We start from the raw sequence: 26243 nt of genomic DNA on the forward strand, positions 1-26243 counted from the left end.
ATTAGAAGGCATAAATAGAGCAAAGTAATTAGTAATAGTTTATAACAATCGATGCCGTTATCGCATTAACTTTGCGTGCGTGCATGTGTAGTTGTAGAGTGCTGTTTCTGTTTGCCCTTGACGGCACTGCACACGCACATCGGTGGTGCTCTTCTGACACACACAATACGCCATTTTGGTCAGCAGAATATGCAATGCGCGTTGCCATATCGTCACTGTGGAATTTAAGAACTGGTCACACTGGCTGACGTTGCGCGAGAGAAATTGACAAAATATCCAAAGCAATTAGCAATTTGAGTGCAAAACGTTTTTTTATCTACGCGAAAAGTTTAGTAATGCCATAAAATTCGCTGGGCGCGTTTGTCGTTCGTATTGTGTAGCCAACTGATATGATAAAATGATTGTGATGCGACGATGAGGTAATTGTTTTTGCTGCTGTCGCTTGCTGCGTTCGTCTACAGTTTCACACACACATATACGCATACGTCCAGTTCGATGGGCGGCCGCGGCGTAATCATCAATGAGCAACTGTAAAACGAGGCTGAGGCTTTGAGTGCGCGTGTTGTTTACAAATTGTGCATTGCATTGTTTAAATTTGGGTGCTTATCACATATACGTAAAGCCGCTGGCTCTGCCAAAAAACTGTCGAAAGGAAAAAACTGCGACCAGAGCCAAGAAAAAGAAGAGCCAAGTCTCAGCTTCAGCTCGTAGACATACGCATACACATGCAAATGCACACACGCAGAAATACATGCACACGGACAGACAGTCGTTTTACGCTCTTTTTGTCTACGTCTTTTACTTTTCTCGTTTGTAATCATTTTCCAGCCATTCGTATGTGTTTCTTTCTATGTGGTGTACAAATATTAGAGCTCGAGAGCTGCTAATTAAATTATAAACATACAGAAGCGTTAAGCAGTCGTCAACCGAGCCAGAGCCAGAGCCAAACCCACGACCCCAAACTAGCTGCGCTGCTTTGGCCCATTTTCATTTGAAATAAGACGAACAAGAAGCAACAGCAGAAGGAGACGAAGCAGGTGAGCGACGAGAGAGTTTAAATAAAAAGCAAGAAAAAAAAACGGCAGCTACCAAAGCTCAATCAATCAATGAAGCTCAAGCTCAATCAATGATGCATGTTGTTGTTGTTATTTTTGTTACGCAGCTTTCACCAAATTCGAATCTAGTTTAACCTGGCGGTAGCCGCTGCTCCTTGCAGCATGTAGAACAAGGCACAAAAAAAACAATAATTACACACGCGTATTTCTGCAAGACGAAGGAAGAACAGCAGGTGTAGAAAGTTGAGGAAGTCCCAAAATGTCCTTCATAACGAACCTGAAGAAGGTCTTCCACCTTGGCGGCGGTGGTGAGGCCAAAAAGAAACGCCTTTACAATAACATCAAAATGGACACCGATCCAAAGGAATTGTGGGAAATGGTCGGTGAATTGGGCGATGGTGCCTTCGGCAAGGTCTATAAGGCCCAGCACAAGGAACACAAACGCTTTGCGGCCGCAAAAATGTGCACGCTTGAGGATGAGGAAAATCTGAGCGATCACATGGTCGAAATCGATATACTCTCGGAGATCAAGCATCCAAATATTGTCGAACTCTACGAGGCATTCTCTATAGATGACAAACTGTGGGTGAGTCATATCAAATTCTCGTAATTATGTGTGTATAGTAGGAGTATTTGCGAGTCATAAAGTACGTGAATTCCCTTGACTTTTTAAATTATTTTTCAACGAAATAGTAAAAAAGAATGTATATTTATATAAATATTTGATAAATGGCAGTAAAATATTTAAAAAAAGAAGAATTTAATGGTCGTATAATTATATAAAAAAAAATCTAAAATTTGTTTATTAAATAAAGTATTAATTAAATAACAAGGGTAGAATGTAAAGTTAAAGAGTATCTACAAGCCTCTCTTACGAATGAATTGCTACAATTATTATTTTATTAAGTAATCCGCGTTTTATGTTTGCAATGTTATACTTACTAAATTACATTTATTACACAGATGCTCATTGAATATTGTGACGGCGGCGCCTTGGACAGCATCATGGTGGAGCTGGAAAAGCCACTGACAGAGCCACAAATTGCGTATGTTTGCAAGCACATGACCGAGGGCCTCACATTTTTGCACAAGAACAAGGTCATACATCGAGATTTGAAGGCCGGCAATGTGCTGCTCACCATGGAGGGTGGCGTCAAGCTGGGTAGGCAGCTAAAATTAATTAAGTATGATCTCAATAAAATGCCCTCTGCCATTTTGCAGCTGATTTTGGTGTGTCGGCCAAGAATAAACACACCATGCAAAAGCATGATACGTTCATTGGCACGCCCTATTGGATGGCACCGGAGCTGGTGCTCTGCGAAACGTTTCGCGATAATCCATACGATCACAAGGTGGACATTTGGTCACTGGGTATAACACTCATTGAGTTGGCGCAAATGGAGCCACCCAATAGCGAAATGTCGCCCATGCGTGTGCTTCTCAAGATACAAAAGAGCGAACCGCCCAAACTGGAGCAGCCGAGCAGATGGAGCAAGGAATTTAATGATTTTCTTAAAAAGTCTTTAGTCAAGGTGAGAGTTGATGGTTCCTGACAATTATACTCTGTAAAACTATCTATTTTTGTATTTATTTCCCTTTTGCAGGATCCACAGCAGCGTCCCTCCACGGAAGTGTTGCTGCAGCATGGTTTCATCAACGGCAATTTGGATGCAAAGCCAATTAAGGATCTGCTGCTCGAGTACAAGGCCGAGGTTGTCGAGGAAGTCGTCGATGATGAGGCCGAGGTTAGCTATATTTTTAACTACATATTCTGCTTCTCGTTGTTGCCAGCACAATATGCACCTGTATTAGAGCCAGAGCTAGAGATGACACTAACTCTTTCAATCTTTTGTATATCTCTCTTTTACACGCTGCCTCCTCGCCCTGTCTACTATGCCCAAAAAAACCAAACCGAAAAAATAACTGCACTTTGCGATACATCTTTTCATTTATTTATTTTACTCTCCGTCAATTTGTCGGCCATAAATACGTTCTTATCATTTTGTGTGTTATTATTATTATATTTTTTGTTTGTGTTTGTCTGCAATTGATTTAGAAGCTTAAACGCCAAGTGAAGCGGCGCTCGCTCTATCAGAGGGTTGGTAAGTCGTTCTACAGCAACACCCCGTCAGCCGTCCCTCCTTCCAACACACGCTCCATTTATTCAAGTTATTTTACTTATTTTTATCAGCATTGTCAAATGTTTATCTTGCTTTATGTACTCGCCTTGGAGTGGCTAATTTTTAGTTGTGTTGCTTTTTCAGTAGCCACAAACACATTGTAGCTTATCAAAGCTATTTTAATAATATATATATATTTATATATATGTAACGTACGCATATTTGCTTAATATTACGTATCATAATAAACAGTCCAAATATTTGTTTTATCGAACTTCATAGTTCTTATATTTATTGCATAATCTAATTACATTAAATTAGTTAAATATAGATCATTTTCTGTAATTATCATATATTTGATAATTTGATCCCCCTATCATTTAGCGGTAGTAAAAAATTATTTGAGCTGCCTTTTATGAGAATTTGACGGGCCTTAGAGATATCTTAAAAACATTTCAAAATTGCGCATCAAATTAATACGAATTTTTAATTGGATTTCTCAGTTTTAATAACATATTATCCTTTTTGGCTTAACATACGTAAATGATCTTTAATAAAAATGGATAACATTTCTCCTAGGTATAACAGACATAAAATAACATTTTAATGTTAGTCAAAGCGCGTTATATGAACTGATTTGTCTAACATAACATACAAGTGTTATTTTTATTCTTTTTGACTAACATTTTTAACAGAATGCTGGCTAAAGACAAGCCAACATTACAGTAAAATGTTAGATAAAGCTTACTCTATGCTGCCTTACATTACAAAGTTAAGAATAATGTGTGTGTCAATTTCAGTTAAACTGTAATGTTGTCCATGAATCGCGGGTTGCTGTAGACATATAAATGACAATCAAAATATATATATACAGAAACGTAATTGATATTGATTTAATATAAAAGTAATAATGCGCATTAGCTGTACAGTTAGAAGTTTTTATAAATTCTTTTAAAGTATTTTACTAATATTGCTATTTTGTTTCTTTTTTGGCCAGGAACCCCGCAACTCGGCGCTCCAGCTCGACCTGGACGATGACTCTGCTTCGCTGCAGAGCCAAGACATTGACAAACGTAAGTGCGAGCTCAGCTTATGACATTTCAATTGTTTAACTTTTGTTATATATAGTTCCAGGTACACCTACATCCATATCGCGGGATTCCAAAGAGCAATCCCAACCAAGTAGCAGTCTACCAACAGCAGCAGCTGCAGCAGCAACTGCAACCGCAACTGCAACAACAGCAACAACTAAAGCAACAACATCAGATAAACCAAACCAGATCAAGGAGGAGCATGCGCCGGGAGTGGCCGAAACAGCAGCGCCGCATACCAAAGTGCCAGCACCAGCGCCGCCAACGCCACCAGCGCCACAAAAACAACAGCAACAACAACCACAAGCAGCTGCTGTGCTACACAAATCAAGTGAAGACGTTGCAGAAACAAATGAAAAGTCTGACGCAGACAAAAAAGTGAGTTGGCAATTAAGAACTCCTTAATCTGATTTAATTCCTAAACATCTTTTTGCAGCAGCACTTCGTGAAAAAGGAGAAGGGCAAAGCGCCTCCACCGCCATCAGCAGTCGCTGCAGCTGCTGCTACAGCTGCCAGACCACAGAGCTCCCCTTCATCGGATGCGGAGGCAACAGCATCGCCCAAGAAGCTGCCGGAACCCACAGCCGCCATTGAAGTGAGCATTGGTCAGGATGCTGCGGAGTCTAAACCGCAGCCGCCCTCACCGACCGCCTCTTCCATCATATCCGTGCAGTCGGTGGCCTCCACGGGCAGCAGCTCGGGCAGCGCTACGGGTGCTGTGCTCAGCTCCAGCACCTCGTTGATAACCATCAACAGCAGCGATGCTTCGCCGGCGCCGCGTCAGCAACAGTCGGTGCCGCCGCCACCACCGCCAACGCAGCATTTGGTGCTGCCGAACAGCCTGGATTCGGTTAGTCAAATCACAGTCGTGACGAGCACCCATCCGCCGGTGATTATTGACAATTCACAACAGCAGCCGGCGATGCCGCTGGCGCAGAATGAGGTCATCATTGTGTCGAATGATTTGAACAAGAGCACGCATTTGCATGAGTCATCCACCGACGAGGATTTCCCCTCGCTGGACGACAGTCTCGGGGATCAGGTTAAGCAATCATCCATGATACTAACAGTAAATGAGCGTCAAGATGGCAGTGCAGGGGCGGCATCTTCTGCAGCAGCTGTTCATGCACGCAAGCTGGACGAGAGCGAGGTGCTGATTGTAAGTCCGTCATATGCGGACGACGATTCGGCATACAATACGGCATCGGGTAGTCACGATCACAGCGATCAGCTGCTGCTCATGGACACCAGTCACGTGTCTGTTGTCACAGTTGGCGATGAGGTCATTAAGGTCAAGGATAGCAGCCATCAGCAGCCCAGCGATGGCGGCATCGGCAAGCAACAGCAGGCCAATGGCGTTGTGCCCGAAGATGTGAGCATCATTGTGAATCGCTTTAAGCCTGGCCAGGAGCAGGAGAAACGCATCTCGCCCGACAGCAGCCTAGGCTCCGGATCGAGCGAGAACGGCTCCGTGCGCGGCAGACGCGGCGTTGAAGTGCAGATAACCAGCGGGGGCGGCGGTGGCGATGCGGACAGCATTGGCACCAACACTAGTCAGGACAGTCGCAACGAGGTGGATAACAAGCAGTCGCATGGATCGATGTTGCCACCACCACCTCCGTCGGTGACCAATAATAGCAACTTACATAATCAGCGGCTGGCGCTGGCCATTGACGAGGAGGAGGAGGCGGACGTGGTGGTCATACGGCAAAAGCCGCGCGTGCCCAAATCCTCCGGCGTTGGTGGGCTCACTAAGGAAGAGATCGAACTGCGCAATTTGCGCAAAAAGACGCGCAAACGCACGCGTAAATTCGAAATTGATGGCGTGCAGATGACCACAACGACCAGTCGGGTCATCTATGGCGATGAGGAGAACGGACGCATCTATGATGATCACGATTTCCGCAAGCAGGAGCTGCGCGAACTGAAAATGCTGCAGAAGCAGGAGAAGAAACAGCAAACCGAGCTGTATGTCAAGGAACAGATGGCCAAGGAGCAGCAGGATCGTCGCTTTGAACAGGAGCGCACCTCGCTGGAGAAAACATACGAGGCGGACATGGATACGCTGGCGCGTCAGCACAAGCAGCTGGTCGAGAAAACCGAACAGACGCAGGAGAATGAGCTGCGCAGCTCCTCAAAACGCATACGCTCCGAGCAGGAGCAGGAGCTAAAGATTTTCCGCGAAAATCTTAAGCAGGAGATTCGCCTGCTCAAGCAGGAAGTCGATCTGTTTCCCAAAGACAAGCGCAAGGATGAGTTCAAGCAGCGCCGCACAGCCATGGAGCTGGACCACGAGGAGAAGGAGCGCGCTTTCCTCGACTCGCTCAAGGAGCGTCACGAGCTGCTGCTGCGACGACTCAGCGAGAAGCATCGCGACCATTTGGCCACCATCAATCGCACCTTCCTGCAGCAGAAACAGAATGCGATGCGTACGCGCGAGGCGCTGCTCTGGGAGCTAGAGGAGAAACAGCTTCACGAACGCCACCAACTGTCTAAGCGACATGTCAAAGAGCTGTGCTTCATGCAGCGACATCAAATGATCATACGCCACGAAAAGGAGCTGGACCAGGTTAAGCGCATGCTGCAGCGCAAGGAGGAGGATCTCCTCAAAAAACAAACGCTCGAGAAGCGCGCCCTGCCCAAGCGTATACGAGCCGAGCGCAAGGCACGTGATCTCATGTTCCGCGAATCCTTGCGCATATCTACAAATCTCGATCCAGAGATCGAGCGTGATCGCTTGAAGAAGGTGAGGTTGTGGCTGAGATCGGTTGAGAAAAGATGTTCACTCTTTTTATTTTTCAAAACAGTTCCAAGAGCAGGAGAAGAAACGTTACATGCAGGAGGAGCGTCGCTTTGAGGTCAAGCATCAAAAGCAATTGGAGGAGTTGCGTGCCACGCGTGAAAGCGCCATTAGGTGAGTCGAGTTAGGGTAAGAGATTATCTATATTTAACACTTTCCCTTCCCATCCGTCCACAGAGAACTGGAGCAGCTGCAGAATGAGAAGCGCAAGGCCCTCGTTGAGCACGAACATGCCAAGCTCTCCGAGATCGATGAGCGCCTGAAGGCCGAGCTGCGCGATTGGCGCGAACAGCTGGTGCCACGCAAACAGGTGTGTACATCCAGTTACCATTTTCCCGCTATCTCTCTCTTGCCCTCCTCCCCACCAAACCCAATTGTCCCCAACAGCCACTACAAGCCAAGGCTAGTTTTGTCAAAAGCTATTTGCCTCATTTTGTTGGTGTTTTGTGTTTTTTTTTTGTACAGTTGTGCGTAGTTTATTTGAATTGATCTTAAGTTAGTATTTAATACTGTTGTAAATATTATGCATTTCTTGGTTTACGGTGGTGATTTGTGGTGTCTTGTGCTACCCCATTTGACCTAGCCCCCGCCCTCGCCCTCGCCCTTGCCCCAACCAAAGCCCTGCCCCGCCCCGCCCGTTCTGCCAAACGTCACAACGTTTTGCATTTGAGTGTTGAGCAATAATCGGTTGTTTCACGGCTTATGACTTATGCGCTATTTCTTACAACTGTACTAAAGATAACGATGGCAATAACTCTGCCATGACTAACTAAACATTATCTATTATTTAATTTCTGTACAAGTGCATATGTGGAGCGAAGCTATGCATGCTAATATGATATGATACTGATAACTTGTGAGTCAAAAAACAATTTGCGATAACTTCTCAAATTGATAAGCTAGGCAGTTACCAAAGTATTTATTTATTAGCAGGTAGAACTTCTTGGAATAAATCAATATGTTAGGTGTATATAGGTGGAAGCGTTAAGAGTTGACAGTCGAATCACCTATATGGACTCTTATTTGAATTTAAGCTATAAAGATATGGCCATTGACACTGACAATTGATTAGTGATTATTGAGTCAGCGATTTCTATAATCAGATAAATTTCAGCGATAAATTTAATTATTTTTTGGAATTTTCATTATATATTTAAGCTAGCCACAATTTCCATCAAGTTAAAGCTTCGATAAGGGGATAAGACATTTGGTTGTCATAGATCTATATATAGACAAACTGCTCATTATATTATTTAATAAACATTATAGTCTAAGTAGGTCTTATATAGATATCGACTGAGAAATAAACTACCGACCATTTTAAACAATTTCCAACATCAACCATCATAATGTGAATAAATATAAATTTAAATGTCTATTTCGAATTTCCAAATTTAAAAACCTATATATATTATATATATATATTTCATTTTCAACCTCATTAATTTTTGAGTATTAATAACTATTTAAAGAAAATAAGCCCTCGATTATTGCTCACCTGTAAAACGTTTGTTGTTTGCTGAACCCAACAACGCCAAAAACGCGCTCAATTAAATCAAATTATATATATTTTGATCAACTTTTTCTCTCTCTTTACACCCCCACGCAAATGCATACACTTTGGTGGCCTACTACTGTACCTACTCAATACTACCTACAAAACTAAAAACAAAAAAAAAACATATTTATAATAATGATATATTGAAAATGTTAAAAACAAAATGCTTACCGCTGTGCTTTTCAACTACTAACAAAAAACCAATCAACCAATTGACCAATTGGCTGGTCTCGGGCCTTGCATGTGCTAACCAACTCAACTCAACTCAACTGAACTGAACTGACCTCAACTCTAATCAGCGACTGAATGTCCTGATAAGCGCTGCCATAGATGAGCACGAGCGGCGTTATGGGCTGGTCGCCAATCGGGGCGAGTTTGAGAATCTTGAGGTGGAGCTGCCGTTGCGGCTGCGCGGCATATTCAATGAGAGATCTGCGCGTTTGTTGCCACGCAATACGTTCATCGATGTGCAGCAGCTGCCGCGTTCTCGTTCGTCCCTGCTTATGCTGGGCGGTGGCAGTGGGCGTGGTAATTTTAGGGGCTCGGCGCCCGATCTGAGCCGCAGCGTGCCAAGCACGCCCATAATGCATAAGCAGCATCGTGCCCAGATGCGCAGCGAACTGGTGCTGCCGGAGGAGGATGATGGCGAGGAGCAAATGAAGCGCGCCAGCGTGGCCACCATGCCGGGCGCGAGTCAGTTGCGTTTAATTACCCAAATGCCAGGCGCGGCGCCCAATGAGCTGGTCAAGGTGGTAACCAGCACACCGCAGCTAAACAGCGCCGAGGAGGGCAATGCCAAGCCACCGATGAGCACATTCAAGCAGACAACTCCGCCGCCACCAAAGACGCCCGATGAGCTGGGCCTGGTGGCAAATCGCTTCGGTCGACTCGATGTCAACGATGCGCCCGTGGAGCTGCGCATACACGAGGGTCCCGTGCTGAAACCCCATACGCAGCGCCTGCTGCACACGACCTCGTTTGCCATTAAGCGTCCGTCGCTAGCCAGCCGCAGCAGCGGACGCTCCTCGCTGAGCAGCGCCCAGTCCATGTACAACATGCACGAGCTGAGCACCTCGACACGTTACTGCAGCGACGCCGAATTGATATTCGATGCGGGCCGTAAGGCGGCCGCCTTGCTGGATGAGGTGCAGCCGCAGCTCCGCTCCACGCTAAAGCCCACACACAATGGCAGCGTCACGGATGATTTCTATCACGATTTGTATGCGGCCAAGTACAGGCTGCCGCGCGTTAACCAGCGTCAGCTTAGCCTGGACGAGGACACCACGGCCGCCTAGACGCCCCACCAGCTGCGCCTAATGCATACTTAAAATCAACAAAATACCAAAACTCTAAACTCTACGCACTCGCCTCATTTAAGCAGCGTCTCTTAACACACTTTACTAACTAATCTGCGCTACATTTACCCTTCCCTATACACTGTTTGCTTTTGGTGCTAACTACACACACACATATCATAATAACTAAACTATAAATAATTTCTGACTATTCTTGAAATTCTTTCCTTTTTCCCCCTTTTCAAAACGCTGTTAATCGCCATAACAAATTATTTGCCAAAGTTTTTTTTTTTGTTAATTAAAAAAATTAATTAAAAAATTGTTTGCTTATCTATTATGCCAAATATTAAATTGTTTAGTTAAGCCAAAGCCCGCGTCCTACCCCGCAACCGTTGCATTCCGTTTAGCAGTATTATATAATGCAGACCGTACTTAGACCAAAAACAAAGAATAAAAATTTCATAAATTAAAATAAATTAAATGCTGTAAAATAATACTTATGAAACATGCCAAGCATATACACTTAATTACTTTAATCATATATGTATATGTATGCATTGATATTCACTTTCATGATGCTTCACTGTACACACACATACATCACAACAACAACAACAACAACCACAACAACTACGCGCTGCTTTTCATATAAAAAACAAACGCAAAAAAACAAATACAAAAAAAAAATCGAAATTATGTTCAAAACAAAAACCTTTTCTTGCCGGCTCTTCTTCTATTCGTAAAGCAACTACAACAGCGGCTGCAACAAGAGGTTAGTCTATGAGTCTTAACTCTATACTATCTATATCTATAACTATCTCTACTGACAACACAGCTATAAGCTATATACTATATTAATTATTAATATGCATGCTTAATATCAAATATATATACTTATCTAGATAACTAATCTTATATAGTCGCTATGTAGTAGACACATTGGATGTTGTGTGCTTCAAAATGTTATTGCGTATGATTTGCAAGAAAAAAAAAGAAAACAATATGTTAATAATTTAAAAAAAGACTTGGATTAATCAAATATTATTTAATTGAATTTATTCTGTGTTCAGCGTCTGGAGGAAACATTTGCCCAGCAGCTGGATGAGATGGAAACCTTGTATGGCGGCGCCCTGATCGTTTCTATGCCCGCGGATACATTGCAGCGCGATCATTTCACGGGCTCCACGCGCAGCAGCCTCAGCTCCTATTCCGAGGGATGAGCCCAGGCAGCAGCAGCCGCAGCAGGAGCAGCAGCTATGCAATAATTGTCAGCCATCCATGAAGGCTAATGCTAAAAGGCCCATCCCCTATCCCACTCCACATATCTATTAAATACATAATATATATGCATAGATACATAAATATATATATACATATATATGGTAAATGCCAAGCAGCGCGTCGTTCGGGTCAAGCAAAAATTTGTGTCGTTAAACTTAAGCATAAGACGTAATTTTACTTTTTTTTGCATTGTATTTTAGCCTACCTATTATTCAATTACTCATACTTACTATAATAACTATGTACATGTCCTATCTCTAACTCTCTAGCAACTGGCAACTATATATATATACGCATATATATATATATATATCTATCGTAATATGCGTGCAGCAAACCAACCAGAGCAGAAAACAAATATTCTACTTAATATACACAATATATATACATAATTATATATTAATTGTTATCCAAACACAAAAATAGACAAAAACAGAATTAACAAAAAACAAAAACAACACACAGATCTTTTGTTGACCTTATCGCTTTTGTAAATATATTTACATAGTTATGTATTATTCATAATTAATGAGTAAACCATATACTTAATCCTTAATACAGACATACAATACTTAGGTATATGATATGAGTTGGTATATGGGAGTTTAGCAAAAGTTATTATGGCACATCTTAAATATGTTAGACGTTGGGGATTCCAATCGAAATGGAGCGTGTGAGAGATGAGAAATGATGAGATATGAGACAAGCGAGAGACAGAGACGCTGGAGTATGATAAAGGATATTTATATTTGTAAACGTTTATGCTTATATATTTTATATATACATATATATATATTTAAATTTAATACAAGAAAAATGCAAACAAACAAAAAAAATAAATTAAAATATATTTAAAAAACGACCAAAATATAAGATTTGTTAATTTTAACTACTTTTTGCTGCAGGGTTTCAAGCAAATTTACTTGCTTAAAGTTTTATATTTTTTGTCCCTTGTTTTTGGCCAGAAAACGTTTTTCTTATCATTTCATAAGAAAAATTACGGCTTTGCTAGACATTGAAGTTTAAAAATTTCTTCACATTGACACAAGTATTTGTGTCTAAGATTGAAGAACATACTTTAAATAATTTTTCGAAGTTGAAATACAGAAAAATATTTGTATTAATTTTTATTAAAGTAAATTTTTAGTTGTTCGTAATTTTTTATATTCGGACTGAATGCACTTTTTTGTCTAAAATAATGGCACTCTTCCTAGACTTCCCAGTTCCAAAACTACTTAATGTTCAAAAAATTATAAAAAATAGAATTTAGAACAAACTTTGAATAGTGAAAACCTGAAAAATAATGGTTTAAATTCTTCACATCGAAAAAATAAAATCTGTGGGACAATCCAGAATTTTTTGAAAATTGTAATATATAAACTTATTTTTAAACGATTTTGAATTGAGTTTTTCAGTAATTGTGAGAAAATTTACAAAATGTCAAAATAAAGGACTTTTTGGATTTCCAACAGACAAATAGTTTTTCAATGTTGAACCGACCGGGAAAATTTGATTAATTTTTTAAGTAAATCATTCTTAAAGTTGAAAGATGCTTTTCAGAATCGTGAGTACCTTTTTATGAAAATATTGCCTACTTTTGAAAACTTTTAAGGATTTATTTAACATATGAACAGTACCCACGCATACTTTGCCCATTTTGCTGGAAAATACATATGATACTAATGGAAATGTTGTATAGAGTCTAGGATAGTGCCCATGGGCTTTTTATGAGCATCAGCCACAAGTCAGCTGCCGGCACGCATTAGGTCTCGGCCATTGTCCGGTTTAAGCGCAACTCGAGTTGCTATTAATAAAAGCAAAAGGCAGAGGAACAAGCAAAAGAGATAAAAAATTCAAAGACACTCGTGGTATTATTTAATTGAAATGTGAGAATGCGCTTTTCCAGCGCCTACTTCACAAACCCAACGAATGCCCCAACATACCGAAACCGAGCGCCATCATCATCATCATCGTCGTCCTCACCATTCCATCATCCTGCGAGTCCCATTCAGAGACACAAGTTGCCACTGCCGCTACCGCTGCCACTGCTGCTGTTCAGCCTGATGAAGAGTACAAACAGCAACTGTGCTACAGTTTCACAGAAGCATGCTTGAGCCAATGTCCCCTTGGGGCACAAGCTCATCCTCCTTTCGCCTGCCTAGCTGCCTGCCTGCCTGCCAGCTAGCAGTTGAGCATTTGGACTCTGCACTTGGCTGTTTGCGACTGTTTCATTCATATTCATCCATTTAGTTTTGTGTTGTGTTTTTATTCTGTTGTTGCTGTTGCAGCTTAACGATACACTTCACGAAAGTTGTTGTGCTGTGCAACATTTAAAAGTTTTAAATTAAAACACGGCATTGTCAGTAAACATGTAATTAACAGGGGTCTAGAGCTCATATCGTGTTAGATGCTGGGTCAATATTTTGTGTGAAGTTGTATTTCTTTAATTGGTCTGTAATACATTGTTAAAAATGATGTGATTGTGATGCCAATTAATTTTATTCGAAGTATAGTATAAGTACAGGTAGGTATTATCCGGCTTTGACTAGGCTTAGGGTTTTTCTTCAAATTTAATTTTTCATTTTGTACGTATGTAAGAAAATACAAATATATTTAATTTTTAGTGCGCACTTTAAATTTGTTAAAATCGTTGAAACATTTATTTATATATTTTTCATGCAGAGCTTTAGAAAATATGTTTGAAAATGATCGGGTATTAATTTGAAATCTGAAAATAAATAAATAATTTAATAACAAGATTTCATACAACAGTTTTTAGTGAAATTTTCTGTTAAAAATTTGTTTTTATTTATTGTGTTTTGTTTTAATATATTGCATGAATATCATAAAAAGGACATTACCTTAAATACCGCTCAGTGTACGAACGCATACGACACTCACACACACACGCGCGCGCATTGTAACAGTTTTTCCGCTTTTGCTCACCCACACACACATTAGCCGGGCTGGGGCCATTATTGAGGGTGTTGCTGAGGATGCTCGCCGTGTTGCCCAACAAACACAAATTCCAGCACAAAGCGAAAGATAACAGCTTTGACACACACATAAACACACACACCCATACAGAGGCGGACACATACACGCGCTCACACCCACACATATAGTGACAGGCACACACAGCTTCCTGACTGGCCAGAGCCGAGAGTAAGACAGAAAGTGAGAGAGAGCGAGAGCGCGTGCGTTCGTACTGTGTTTTGCTCTCGTGGCAAAGGTACCGTTAAGGTATGTGCTTGAAGCTTTTCAGCTTCAGTCCCGGACGAGATTTAGCAACGTGCGCTTGGTTTCATCAGCAGCTCTCCAGCTGACGGCGAACGCGTGCAACGCGTAACGTGAAAAAAGCAACGTTTATTTATGCGCGGACAACGGATTATACTTGCGATAAAAAAAAAACAAGCACGCTAAAATAAATAATTTTTTAATAATACCATAACAATATAGTGGAGCTGGGAGTGCTGTTGTGTAACCGCGCTTAAATTTGTATAAAACTAAATAGAAAATATAAAAGAAAATCGCTTTATATTTGTATCTATCTATAACGCAAAAGCATAAATTTGATTACAATGTTAAGCGCAGGCCGAATGTAAAAACTTGGGGGCCAGCGCTCACACGCGAAGCGCGTCAGAGCGTTGACGGCAGCGTCGACGTCAACGTCGGCGTTGACGCAGCGGCCCGCATTGTGTATAATAAAATTTGCGAAAAAAAACGGCGGAATGAATTGAGCCAGGCAGCGACGCTGACGCTGACGCCGAGGCTGATGCCAGTAAAGATGTGCGCGCACAATACAAAAATTACAAAGCATACTTTTGGGAGCGGCAAATGGTCAAAATCAACAGCAGCGGCAGCAGCAGCCAGCAGAAGCAGCAGCAGCAGTACCATCAGCCAGCAGCAGCAACAACAATGTCAACGCTACAACGGACGCTGAGCGTGCACAACTAAGCTACTTAGTGGTGGGAGTTAAGCATACAAACCGAGACAGAGAGAGAGACAGAGAGAGACAGAGAGAGAGCGAGTTTAGGAGAGCGAAAGCACGAGTGCTTTACGCCGCAACGGAAGACCCATGTAAGTGGTGAGAGCAAGAGCGCTGTTTGCGTGTGTGAGAGTTGGAGCGATGCTGTCGTGTAATAATGTGTGAGAGCTAGACCGATGCTTGCGTATGCGTGTTTGTGTGTGTGTGTGCGTGCGTGGCAACGCCGTTTTGCTGTTGCTGTTTCCAGTGCTCTCGTTTTGATTAAACTTGCGAATTGTAGGTCGGATCGGGTCGGCGGGGTGCGGCAAACAGTTCGCAATATGCTTAGCATTGGGCCTGCCACGAGCATAAGGTGAAAGCAACCAGCAGCAGGCAGCAGCTAGCAGCTAGCAGCCAGCAGCACAGCCATTCAATTTCCGCCAACAGGCAAAGGCCAGCGCCAGAGAGCCAGCAATTAAACTCGCGCAAAGAAATTAACATAAAAGCTAAGCAGCAGCAGCAAACGCACAAAAGTCGGCAGCTAGTTTTTTTCTTTTTTTTTGCTTAAAAGCTTAAGATCCCAGTGGGCGGCTATGTGTGTGTGTGTTTGTGTCAGTAGGAGTCTAGCGGGCCTCCATGTGTGTGTGTCGAGCTGACAGCGCCCGCATTAAGCGTAAAATAAAATTCTACATAAAATTGTACATAAAATTGTAGATTAAATAAAGGCAGCTGCTGATGAGCTGATCAAACTTGAAAGCATGCGTGTGTGTGTGTGTGTAAATTGGTTTCTGTGTATGTGTGTTTGTGTGTGCCTGTCATAAAAATAGCCTAATAAATTGGCAAAGGAAACGCCGCGCATAGCCGCAGGTTGCACGCGCGTATGTGTGTGTGTGTGTTTGTGTGTGTTGGTATGTTCATAATAAATCCATAAATCCTTTTTTACGGGCGCGGCAGCCAATTCGATTATTTGCCAAGAATCGACGGCCAACAAATTTGAATGTTAAGCTAAGCCGACAGTTGGCCAAGATTGGCCTTGCCCAACATAAGCTGACGTGGCCAAAAGGATGGGCAGGCTAGCCAGGCTAACACACAGACACAAGCACACACACGCACACATACACACACAAACAGGAAGCGACAGAGGCTACTAGAATTTGTTTTCATTTTGTTGTTCTTGTTATTTCGGCCAATTATTATTCTAGTTGTTGTTGTTGGCATTTGTTGGGCTCCAATTTATGGCGCTCTTCATTTGGGTGTTCGTTTATTGGCCACTCCCCGCACGCCCCGAACGCCCCCCGCTTTGATTTATGCGCATGTTTGTGCCATACTAGAATTGAGATAAATATTCGGATTTGTGATTGATTTATTAACTGGCTCGCGTCTAATTGGCCGACGATTTGTTGCGACTTGCTCAAAAAACAAATTTGTGGGCTATTTTGGTTGCAAGTTCAATTTCATTCACAAAACACTTTGACAGACATGTGGAAAGCTACAAGTTAAGCACTTGTTATTTAATTAACATTTTTAATTTAAGCACAACTTTGTCCTCATTCAATTATGGCGCTCATTACATGTTGTTAAAATGGCTTTTTCCTTTTTGCATACTTTTTGAATACTTTTCCTGTCACATTTTTCTGAGCGGCTCTGACATAAGCTTTGGCTAATGCAAAAGTTCAGCTCTTGTTAGAAAAAATGTTGTGCATAAAATGTTGGGCATACTTTTAGCTGCAAATTTAAACAGAATTTTGATAATTAAATTGTTGAAAAGGACATCAAATACTTTTGCTAATGATGTTACATGAAGTTGGAGTCAAACAAATTTAAATATCTGAAATATGTAGAGAAAATCGGATTCTCTGTAGTTAAATTTTGACTAACTTTCTTTCCCAACACTCCAATTCGATAAATATGTGTTTCATTAGCAAATTTAAAGATTTATATTTATATTATTTCAATTATTTTTGTAAAACTGTGCTCTTCGCTTCCCCACAAACTTCATGGGAATAGAATGGTAAATATAATATCAATATTGAAATTATTATCAAGCAACCTTCTTCGATTGGTTTTAAGGCAGTGTTTTTTATTTCTTTATTGTGCTCTAAAGTTCTTTAATTTCAAATATTATATTTTAATTATATGGCTACTGCAAAGTTTAAAAAGCTTTGGATATATTTGCCATTAGGTCCCCCATAAATATGCTATATAAAAATATAAAACTTTAACATGAAACTGCATTAAAGTAAAGTAAAGTAAAGTCTAAGAGCTTTTAGCCGTATAGCTTAGTGTCCGGGGCTTTAAAAAGTTTAATTTTACCCTTAACTTAATATTTAACTAGCTAGTTGAACAAAGTTTAAAGCCCGTTGGGCGCTGGCTTGCATTATTAACTGAGTGGATAAGGCAGCTAACAAGTAAAAGTGCTCTAGCAAAAAGTGACTGAATACGAGATATTCTGTACGTATACAAAAATAGTTCGTCTTCATATGCACCTGCCACACACGCACACACAACCACACACACATTGACATGAAACTCTTGAATAATATCTTCCGTAACTGTCCGATCTTTATAAAACTCTTGAGGCAAGCAGATAACATCGAAAGTGTATATATGATAAAAGTCAAAGCCAGACCAGAGATAATTTTGTTATTGCAAGCTGCCCGATGCAACGAACTGCATTCCACCTACTGCCCAACTGAGCGAGGGCAAAGTCGTGAGCTAATAAAACGAATATAAACTAAGACAACAGACAGGACTATCTACTTGCTCCGAACTGAACACACTGTAATTCTTATTGTAAACAGCACAGAGGACGCAGAAGGGCATATGCGAGGCATAGTTAGTAAAACAATATTTCTGAGATAAGGGTTAAATAAAATTTCTAACAGCAATCAAAATCCTATTGTTTAAAACAGCAGTTCTCACTTAAGTTTCACCCCAAAAAAAAATGTTATTTTAAATTTGTTAATGCCGAAATTTGTAGTTAAATTAACAATTTGCATTTCTTGCTCAAACTGTTTTCGCTACTTTGAACCGTCTATCAATAGAATACTGATTGAAAAATAATTAAATTTTAAAACCAAATAGATTGAAGCCTTGCCAGCTTAGTTCTAATAAAGCGTAAAAATCATTTAGATTTAATAACCATGTGCATTTTCAGTGGCTGGCTAAAAGCTTTCCATCATCAGTTAATTTAATTGTATATATTGTGAGCACACACATACGTGCACGCAGACGGGCAGAAATCTATTTTGGTCTCGGCTTAAAATCCCATAATTCAATTATAAACTTATGTTATTTATTTTGTTGCATTACTTTCCCACTCATTTTTCATGCTCAGACGCTGAAAAGCCTTTTGACACATTTTGAACGTGATTTGTGCTGCGGAAAAACATAACGCACGGACAATGCTCCAGCATTGAGACATTCAGACAATGCTGATATGATATGCTGTCAATGCGGCAGAGAATAATGGTCCACAACTTGCAATGGACTCAATACGAATCAATCATGCCGCATATCATGTCAGATAAATCAGTGAGCGAGGCAACAGAAAAGTCCGCCTCGCACCATGCGGCGTATGCGTAACTTATTAAAAAACTTTCCAAATCAAAACACAATGAATAGACTGTATATCAGTGTGTGTCTGTGTGTATGTGGGTGTGTGTGTGTGTATGTGGGTGTGTGTGTATGTGTGTATATATAGCCAATGACAACATCAATAGTTTTGAAAACTGTCAGAGGAAGCCGCCTTGAACATTTCCGTGCCAAAGTGCTTAGGGCGCGGGGGGTAGAAGGCGGTTGGGTTGGTATGGAGGAGCTGTTTCGAGTCGCCAGCCAAGTTTTTGCCTACACTGACTGTTGCATGTTGGCCCATTGTTGGCTCAACACCAACACCAACACCAACAACAACGGCAGCAACGCAAATAATACTAAGCGTGGGCGTGGCATGTTTATCTGTGACTGTGCTGTGACTGCCAAGGAAACGCATTCAAGCAGTTTTTCATTTACATTTTCATTAAAACAAATCACACAGAAAATGTCATTTGCAAAAAGGACAAAGCAAAGCGGCCGCAGGCGTCTTCTCCTTCTCCTTCTTCTTCTCTCTTTGTGTGTGTGTGTGTCTTTCTTTGAGCGGGTGTGCGGTTGTGCGGCTGGTGTTGGGGCTTCTGCTCGTATCAAAGGCCTGCGACAGCTCATAATTCTCTGGTTTTTATTGTATTTTTTGTTGCCTTTGCAGGGCCAGTGCAAAAATGCGCACTAGGAAGGCGCCAGCGCCAGCGCGTGGGTGCAACAAGGATAAGCAGCAGCTACAGCAGCAGCAGCAGCAGCAACACCAGCAGCAGCAGGACAAACGCCTGACACAGCCTGCCATTTAGGAATCACAGCCAAACGCGAACACAAGCAAATACTATATAGAATATATATACATATATATGTACTACGCAAATACTCAGCAGCAGTTGAAATCAAATCAAATCAAAGCAAATCAAATATCACGCATACGCCATGGAGCCAGTTATGAGTTTGGCCTTGGCTGCCCATGGGCCACCCAGCATACTGGAGCCGTTGTTTAAAACCGTAACTACGAGCACAACCACAACAACAACAACAACAGCTGCGACAACAAGCAGCAGCAGCAGCAGCCCCACAATCAGCCCCACAACCAGCACCACATTGTTAACGGCCCTGTTGGAGAATCTGACGTCAACGGCAGCGAGCGGCTTCTACGATCCGTATGGGAATCAGACGAACGGCACATTGGGCTTTGATACAAAGGGGCCGAGGTACTCGCTGGCCTCGATGGTGGTTATGGGCTTCGTAGCGGCGATTCTGAGCGCGGTAACAGTTGCTGGCAATGTCATGGTCATGATATCGTTCAAGATCGATAAACAGCTGCAGACGATCAGCAATTATTTCCTCTTCTCGCTGGCAATTGCGGACTTTGCAATCGGCGCCATTTCGATGCCACTGTTTGCCGTCACGACCATACTGGGCTATTGGCCGCTGGGGCCGCATGTCTGCGACACCTGGCTGGCCCTCGACTATTTGGCCTCGAATGCCTCGGTGCTGAACCTGCTGATCATCAGCTTCGATCGCTATTTTAGTGTCACACGGCCGCTGACCTATCGCGCCAAGCGCACGACCAACAAGGCGGCCGTCATGATTGGCGCCGCCTGGGGCGTCAGTTTGCTCCTTTGGCCACCCTGGATCTACAGCTGGCCCTACATCGAGGGCAAGCGCACGGTGCCCAAGGACGAGTGCTATATACAGTTCATTGAGACGAATCAGTATATTACCTTTGGCACAGCGCTTGCGGCATTCTATTTTCCGGTGACCATCATGTGTTTTCTCTACTTTCGCATTTGGCGCGAGACGAAGAAGCGTCAAAAGGATTTGCCCAATTTGCAGGCGGGCAAAAAGGATTCCAGCAAGCGTTCCAATAGCAGGTGAGTCTCTGTTCCGTACTCTTAATACTCATTGGTAATTGGTATGCCAGTTTAGAAAACTAAAATGCACTGTTATCGCCATGTTATCTACCTTGGCGAGCATTTGACGATAGCAGAACTATGCTGAAACTAAGCCAACTCGATATGTTGTATATGCAAAATTATCATGAACACAATTAGAATGTGTAAAAAGAATATGTTTTTGCGGTCAAGTATATATATTCTTGATCAGGCCAACGAGCTGGGTCGATCAATTCATGTCCTTCTCTGTTAAGCGTTGTACTCGGGTACTACAAAAGCTAGAGACTTAAGCCTTAATATGCCAAGCATATATATCCCATTTACATACTCGATAATTATCGATTTTCAGTTTTTAAGCATTACTCGCTTACAAAATATAAGTTCTTGTGTAGTATACACAGATTTACTATATTTATCTTTATAGTTTCTTTCCCACTCGGCACATTTGCCTAACTCCTAAGTGAAACTCTTTCTTATATGTATATCGCAAAACTTTTAACTTTTTCTTCAATTTCTATTTCAATGCTAATTCTAATTAGTATATCAAAACGTTTTGCAAAAGTAAGCAACTTCCTTTTAGGGAAGAGGATAGCAAGCGACTGATGGCGGGTTTTATAAACAATTTTAAAAATGTTTCGAATAGGTCTCAATATCCACGCTCTGTTTTACTTTAACTACAGTTTCAAGATTTTTACTGTGAAAGTTAATCAGAACTACTTCCCACTGTGCTCTGAAAATTTCTTGTTTTTATTTCCATTTCGCTCCTGTAAAAATGCTTATCATGAGTAAAGGACTCAAACTAAATATTAATTAGGTATTGTGACTCAGTGAATAAATTAAATATTTAGTTGCTTTAAATAATCAACTAAGAATAAAGCAAGCAAATTGTATTTATTGCAAAGTTCGTAAATATTCAATAGCATAGTTTTCAGCGCCTTTCGAAGTTAATAAACAAGTCCAATATTAAGTTAAATTTCCACTCAATTTCAGCGAAGAAAACACCGTGGTGAATCACGCAGCTGGCGGCTTGCTGGCATTTGCCCAGTTGGGCGGCAATGATCACGACACCTGGCGCCGACCGCGCTCCGAGAGCTCGGCGGATGCGGAAAGCGTTTACATGACCAACATGGTCATCGATTCGGGCTATCATGGGATGCACTCGCGCAAGTCAAGCGTAAGTCAAACACGCAAATGCATGCATTTTCCGGCCGTTATACATATGTACTTATTAGTTTTTCTTTCGTTTTGTGCACATGCAGATCAAGAGCACGAATACAATCAAAAAGCCATATTCATGCTTTGGCAGCATCAAGGAGTGGTGCATCGCGTGGTGGCATTCGGGCCGCGAGGACTCCGATGATTTTGCCTACGAGCAGGAGGAGCCATCTGATTTAGGGTATGCAACACCAGTAACAATTGAAACTCCTTTACAAAGCTCCGTCTCCAGGTAGTACAAAAAAAGCAGCTCTCTTTTTAATCGTCTTATTCGAGTAAGCAAACACTGCACCCAGCCACACACACACACACGTTTACATACACACACACACACACATATATATATATAGCATACTTACACACACTCGCCTGCTTGCTATGTGTTTGTGCGTGTGTGTGTATGTGTGTCAGTTTGTGTGTGCGTATGTGTGCCTTGCATGTGTGTGTCTCGCATCTCAAATGCACTCAGAGCACTTCATCCAAACAAACAAAAAATCAACTCGATTCGTTTTTCAATGCCTGTCCCCAAGGGAAAAACAAAAAGAAAATAATTTCCATCACACAACGGTTTCATTCTGCACATGCACAGCCATCAATAGACGCACAGTGCACCCGAAAAGTACTCGCATCGTTCCACAGTTACACAGCTGAGTGCACAGCCATGGGAAAGCTCAATAGAGAATTGGAAACCTTTTTCGTTTCAAACGCTTAATTTGTGGCAACTTTGCAAGCTTCTGACGAGAGACTTTTTTTTTGGCATTCAGTTTTTGTGATTTTAATTGGAGTTTGATTTGTTTTTGATTTGTTTTCAATCTCTTAAGACCCTATTGGCCAATTGTTGTAAATAAATTAGTTGCCACTAGACGGGGATTCTTAGCTGATTTATCTTTGCGTTATAATTGTCATGAGGGCTAAGATTTGATTTGCAGAAACTTAATTATTTACTGTTTATATAATCTCTTATATATTTCTTGTATTTAAAAATGTGTTTGCTATTTTGAGAATTTAAATATGAGTAAGAAGGCGTTTAATTTCCTTGCTGGCAATATTTTTCAGTTTCTTTAAACTAAAAGAAGTTTAGCATTTAGCAAAGCATTTAAGTTTTTACAATTATAGTCATAAAGAAAAATAATATATATATGTAATATAGGTATTTTTTTTTAATAACACTATTTATTTATTTATAAAAAAAATAAATACATATATTTAAAAAAAATAAAATAATTTAACCGCTATAGTTTTATATTTTTTTTTCATAATATTTACTTACCTTCACCTTTTAAGTGTTCCTTAAAACTATGAAAATCTAATATCAGTCTGTGCCTTGGCATATTGAAATTTTCATATAAATATTGACATGATATTTTAAAATTAAATTATTGTTTTTGATTAGATGTTGAACTTGATTGCAAATAAAGATAGGTGTTATTTTTGATTAAGAACTAGCTGTGTTTTTATTTCATTAAGAATTTCTTATCAATATTTATTATTTACAGTTCTGCAATTTACTAAAGAACTACATTTTGGCTTTCAATTTTCCCTTCATGTAAGAAAATAGCCTCAAAATTGATCACATTTCAGTTTCAAAGAGCTCCCAACGAAAAGCAATTTCAGTTTCCAAGTCTCTTGCCTGCTTTTCCATTTCTGTGCGTTAATCACCTGTGTGACGTGTTTGTGTGTGTGCGTGTCTAGTTGTGGGTGTGTTTGGCCATTGGACGGGACAGTTTGCACCCGCGGCTCCATTTTGTTTGTTGTTTTTGTTGTTGTCGTAGCTTGTCAGCTGTAAGGCCTGTCAATGTTGAGCACCAGATGCCACCACCGTGTGGAGGGGCTTTACTTAAGAGCGGCATACCTTTGTGTCCATTTTGTCGTTCGCAGATGCACCTCGATGAACGTCATGCGGGACAACTTTTCGATGGGCGGCAGCGTGAGCGGGGTGCGGCCACCGAGCATAATGCTGGCGGATGTGTCGCCGACGCCGTTGCGTCCGCCACTCAATTCCATTTCGCAGATGCAAATGCAGGAAATTAATGCGACCGGCAATGGCAACAACGGCAACGGCAACGTCAACATCAATATCAGCATTAACAGCGCCAACGGCAACGGCGGTGGCGTCGGCGTCGGCGTAGGCGGCGGTGTTGCCGCTGGTATTGCCAGCAACAATAACAACATGAATGGCGGAGCCAACAGCAACTCGAATGTGAACACGCTGCGTGACTCACGCACGCTGCCCGTGAGCAATCGCATCGGGTCGCGCTCGGTCAGCCAGGACTCGGTCTATACAATACTCATACGGCTGCCGCCAGATAGCGCCAGCGGAGCGAATGGCAGCGGCGGCACTTCGACCGGCGGCAGCGCGGTGGGCAATTCGAGCGCGCATGGCGACTGTGCGCCCTCCATCAAGATGATACACGAGGATGTGTCGGCGCCAAATGCGACTGTGGGCGTGGTAACGGCGCCGCCGCTCACGCGACGACCGCTGCCGTCGAGAGACTCGGAGTTCAGTCTGCCGCTGGGCAGGCGCATGTCGCATGCACCGCACGATATGCGTCTGCTCAATGCGAAGGTCATACCCAAGCAGCTGGGCAAGGCGGGCGGCCCGAATGCGCTGCTCAATGCGCGCAATGCGGCCAAGAAGAAGAAAAAGTCACAGGAGAAGCGACAGGAATCGAAGGCGGCCAAAACGCTCTCGGCCATATTGCTGAGCTTCATCATCACGTGGACACCGTACAACATATTGGTGCTGATCAAGCCGCTGACCACCTGCTCGGACTGCATACCCACCGAGCTGTGGGACTTCTTCTATGCCCTGTGCTACATCAACTCCACAATAAATCCCATGTGCTACGCCCTGTGCAATGCCTCCTTCCGACGCACCTACATACGCATCCTCACCTGCAAGTGGCAATCGCGCAATCGCGAGGGCATGGTCAGGGGTGTTTACAACTAGAGATCCGGCAGCGGTTCCCAAAACCCAAGCAAACACATTCAATTCATAATAGTTGCAATAAATGTTGTGCGCAAAATTAAAACCAAAAAAAATATATATATATACTTATTAATAAATGAAAAATTGTTAGCAAAAGCAAAAAAACCAAAACTAGGCTTAGGCAACACTTTGACAAGCAGTACTGATTTTTGATGTCTAGCCCCCAATATATAAATATATAAATACATATATGTGTAATAACAATATCTGTGGGTTGCCCAATAAGTTTCGCACTTGCCAAAGATAATACTCGAAAATCAATTTCCATTTGGTCCCCTTATTAGGAATCTAAATTGAACGTCAATCATTTTGAAAACGTTTCACAGTTTTAAATGCCAGATATTTGAGTGCCAAAGCATGTAAACGACATCATTCGAAGAATTTAATACATCAAATACTATTATTATATTCTCCATAAAATATTACCATAATAACCACAAGTAAATCTTGTAAAAATGGCAATTCAACCAGAGGTCTGTGCAAATTTTGTTCCTTAAATTCTAAAGCTTACAGAGTTCAGAAAATAAAATATATTAATCAATAAAAGTTCATTTAAACTCATGGTGATTTGATTAATTAGAACAACTTTCAAATAGCTACAATAGATAAACAAAAATATTATTCCAAATACTAAAGAAAACACTTTAAGAATAAATTGAACACTTACAGACAACTGAAATTAAACTAAAGAATTCTCTTTGAACATATAATTTATGATAAAGGTCTTCCATTTGTAATAATGTTCCGAACCGACAGAAAAATACAGTGCCAGAGAAATCACCTAAAAAATACAGAGTAAAATCAAAATAAAATTTGCGATTTGTGCTTAGGCTGCAAAAAAAATAATAGAAAATCAAGAATCTTAGCATGGTAACTATATAAAATCTTGTCCCAACCTTCCCCAGTAAATGCGGCATTTGGGCAACTTATTGAGCAGCCCTCGTAGCTTCTAGTTAAAGCAACCACATCACAAAAGAAACCCATTTTGTTAGGCGTTTACTTTTAGGTAGGCAAATGCTCCATGCAACAAGAATTTAATACAAATATAAAGGATTACGATTTGTAATACATTATATGAATAAATATATATATTATAATATTATGTTAAATATAAAGCGAATATACCTATGATTAAGCTTAAGTTGTTGGCGTATCCAAAAACCGAATTGAAAAGCTTTAAAACAGTTCAAACAACCGCGACCAACGAATCGCAGTGGGCACTTTTCCAGGTGGCGATGACATCTTGGATAATGCGGAAGTCTACATTTTGGCTAGCCTGGTATGTGATTTTGCTGTTCGTTGTTTTCATTTTTAAGTTTTGATAGTTTAGATCAGTTTTTGTAAACCAAAGTTAAATTTATAAGTACCAGAGGAGCGAGAAGTAGTAAAGGGAGAAGCAAACAA

The 26243-nt window shown here is 41.4% G+C and overlaps 2 protein-coding genes across 10 annotated transcripts; both read left to right on the forward strand.

Annotated features, from left to right (window-relative positions):
- Positions 1-56: 56 nt before the first annotated feature.
- Positions 57-12060, forward strand: Slik (Sterile20-like kinase). 7 transcript variants are annotated; one of them, XM_064682021.1, is made up of 13 exons: positions 60-419; positions 829-1037; positions 1163-1641; positions 2019-2217; positions 2277-2587; positions 2660-2800; positions 4173-4248; positions 4304-4644; positions 4706-7012; positions 7074-7180; positions 7244-7376; positions 10665-10691; positions 10990-12060. In XM_064682021.1, the coding sequence occupies exons 3-13, from the start codon at positions 1315-1317 to the stop codon at positions 11137-11139; spliced, it is 4119 nt and encodes a 1372-aa protein (XP_064538091.1). In that variant the 5' UTR covers positions 60-419; positions 829-1037; positions 1163-1314; the 3' UTR covers positions 11140-12060. The 7 variants fall into 7 exon arrangements, with proteins under 7 accessions (XP_064538089.1, XP_064538087.1, XP_064538088.1 ...); XM_064682020.1 differs by having other exon boundaries at positions 61-419; positions 4703-7012; XM_064682019.1 differs by lacking the exon at positions 10990-12060 and having other exon boundaries at positions 57-419; positions 8924-10673.
- Positions 12061-14446: 2386 nt separating this feature from the next.
- On the forward strand, positions 14447-24904 carry mAChR-A (muscarinic Acetylcholine Receptor, A-type). 3 transcript variants are annotated; one of them, XM_064682024.1, is made up of 5 exons: positions 14447-15280; positions 19405-20614; positions 21626-21809; positions 21895-22082; positions 23729-24904. In XM_064682024.1, the coding sequence occupies exons 2-5, from the start codon at positions 19674-19676 to the stop codon at positions 24798-24800; spliced, it is 2385 nt and encodes a 794-aa protein (XP_064538094.1). In that variant the 5' UTR covers positions 14447-15280; positions 19405-19673; the 3' UTR covers positions 24801-24904. The 3 variants fall into 3 exon arrangements, with proteins under 3 accessions (XP_064538094.1, XP_064538097.1, XP_064538096.1); XM_064682027.1 differs by having other exon boundaries at positions 14448-15280; positions 21895-22031; XM_064682026.1 differs by lacking the exon at positions 14447-15280 and adding an exon at positions 15686-15700.
- Positions 24905-26243: the final 1339 nt, after the last annotated feature.

Source organism: Drosophila montana, unplaced genomic scaffold (genome assembly GCF_035044405.1).
Source record: "Drosophila montana isolate Dmon_TW-CO22-7 unplaced genomic scaffold, ASM3504440v1 contig_2438_1, whole genome shotgun sequence".
In the NCBI taxonomy this organism is placed as follows: Eukaryota; Metazoa; Arthropoda; class Insecta; order Diptera; family Drosophilidae; genus Drosophila; species Drosophila montana.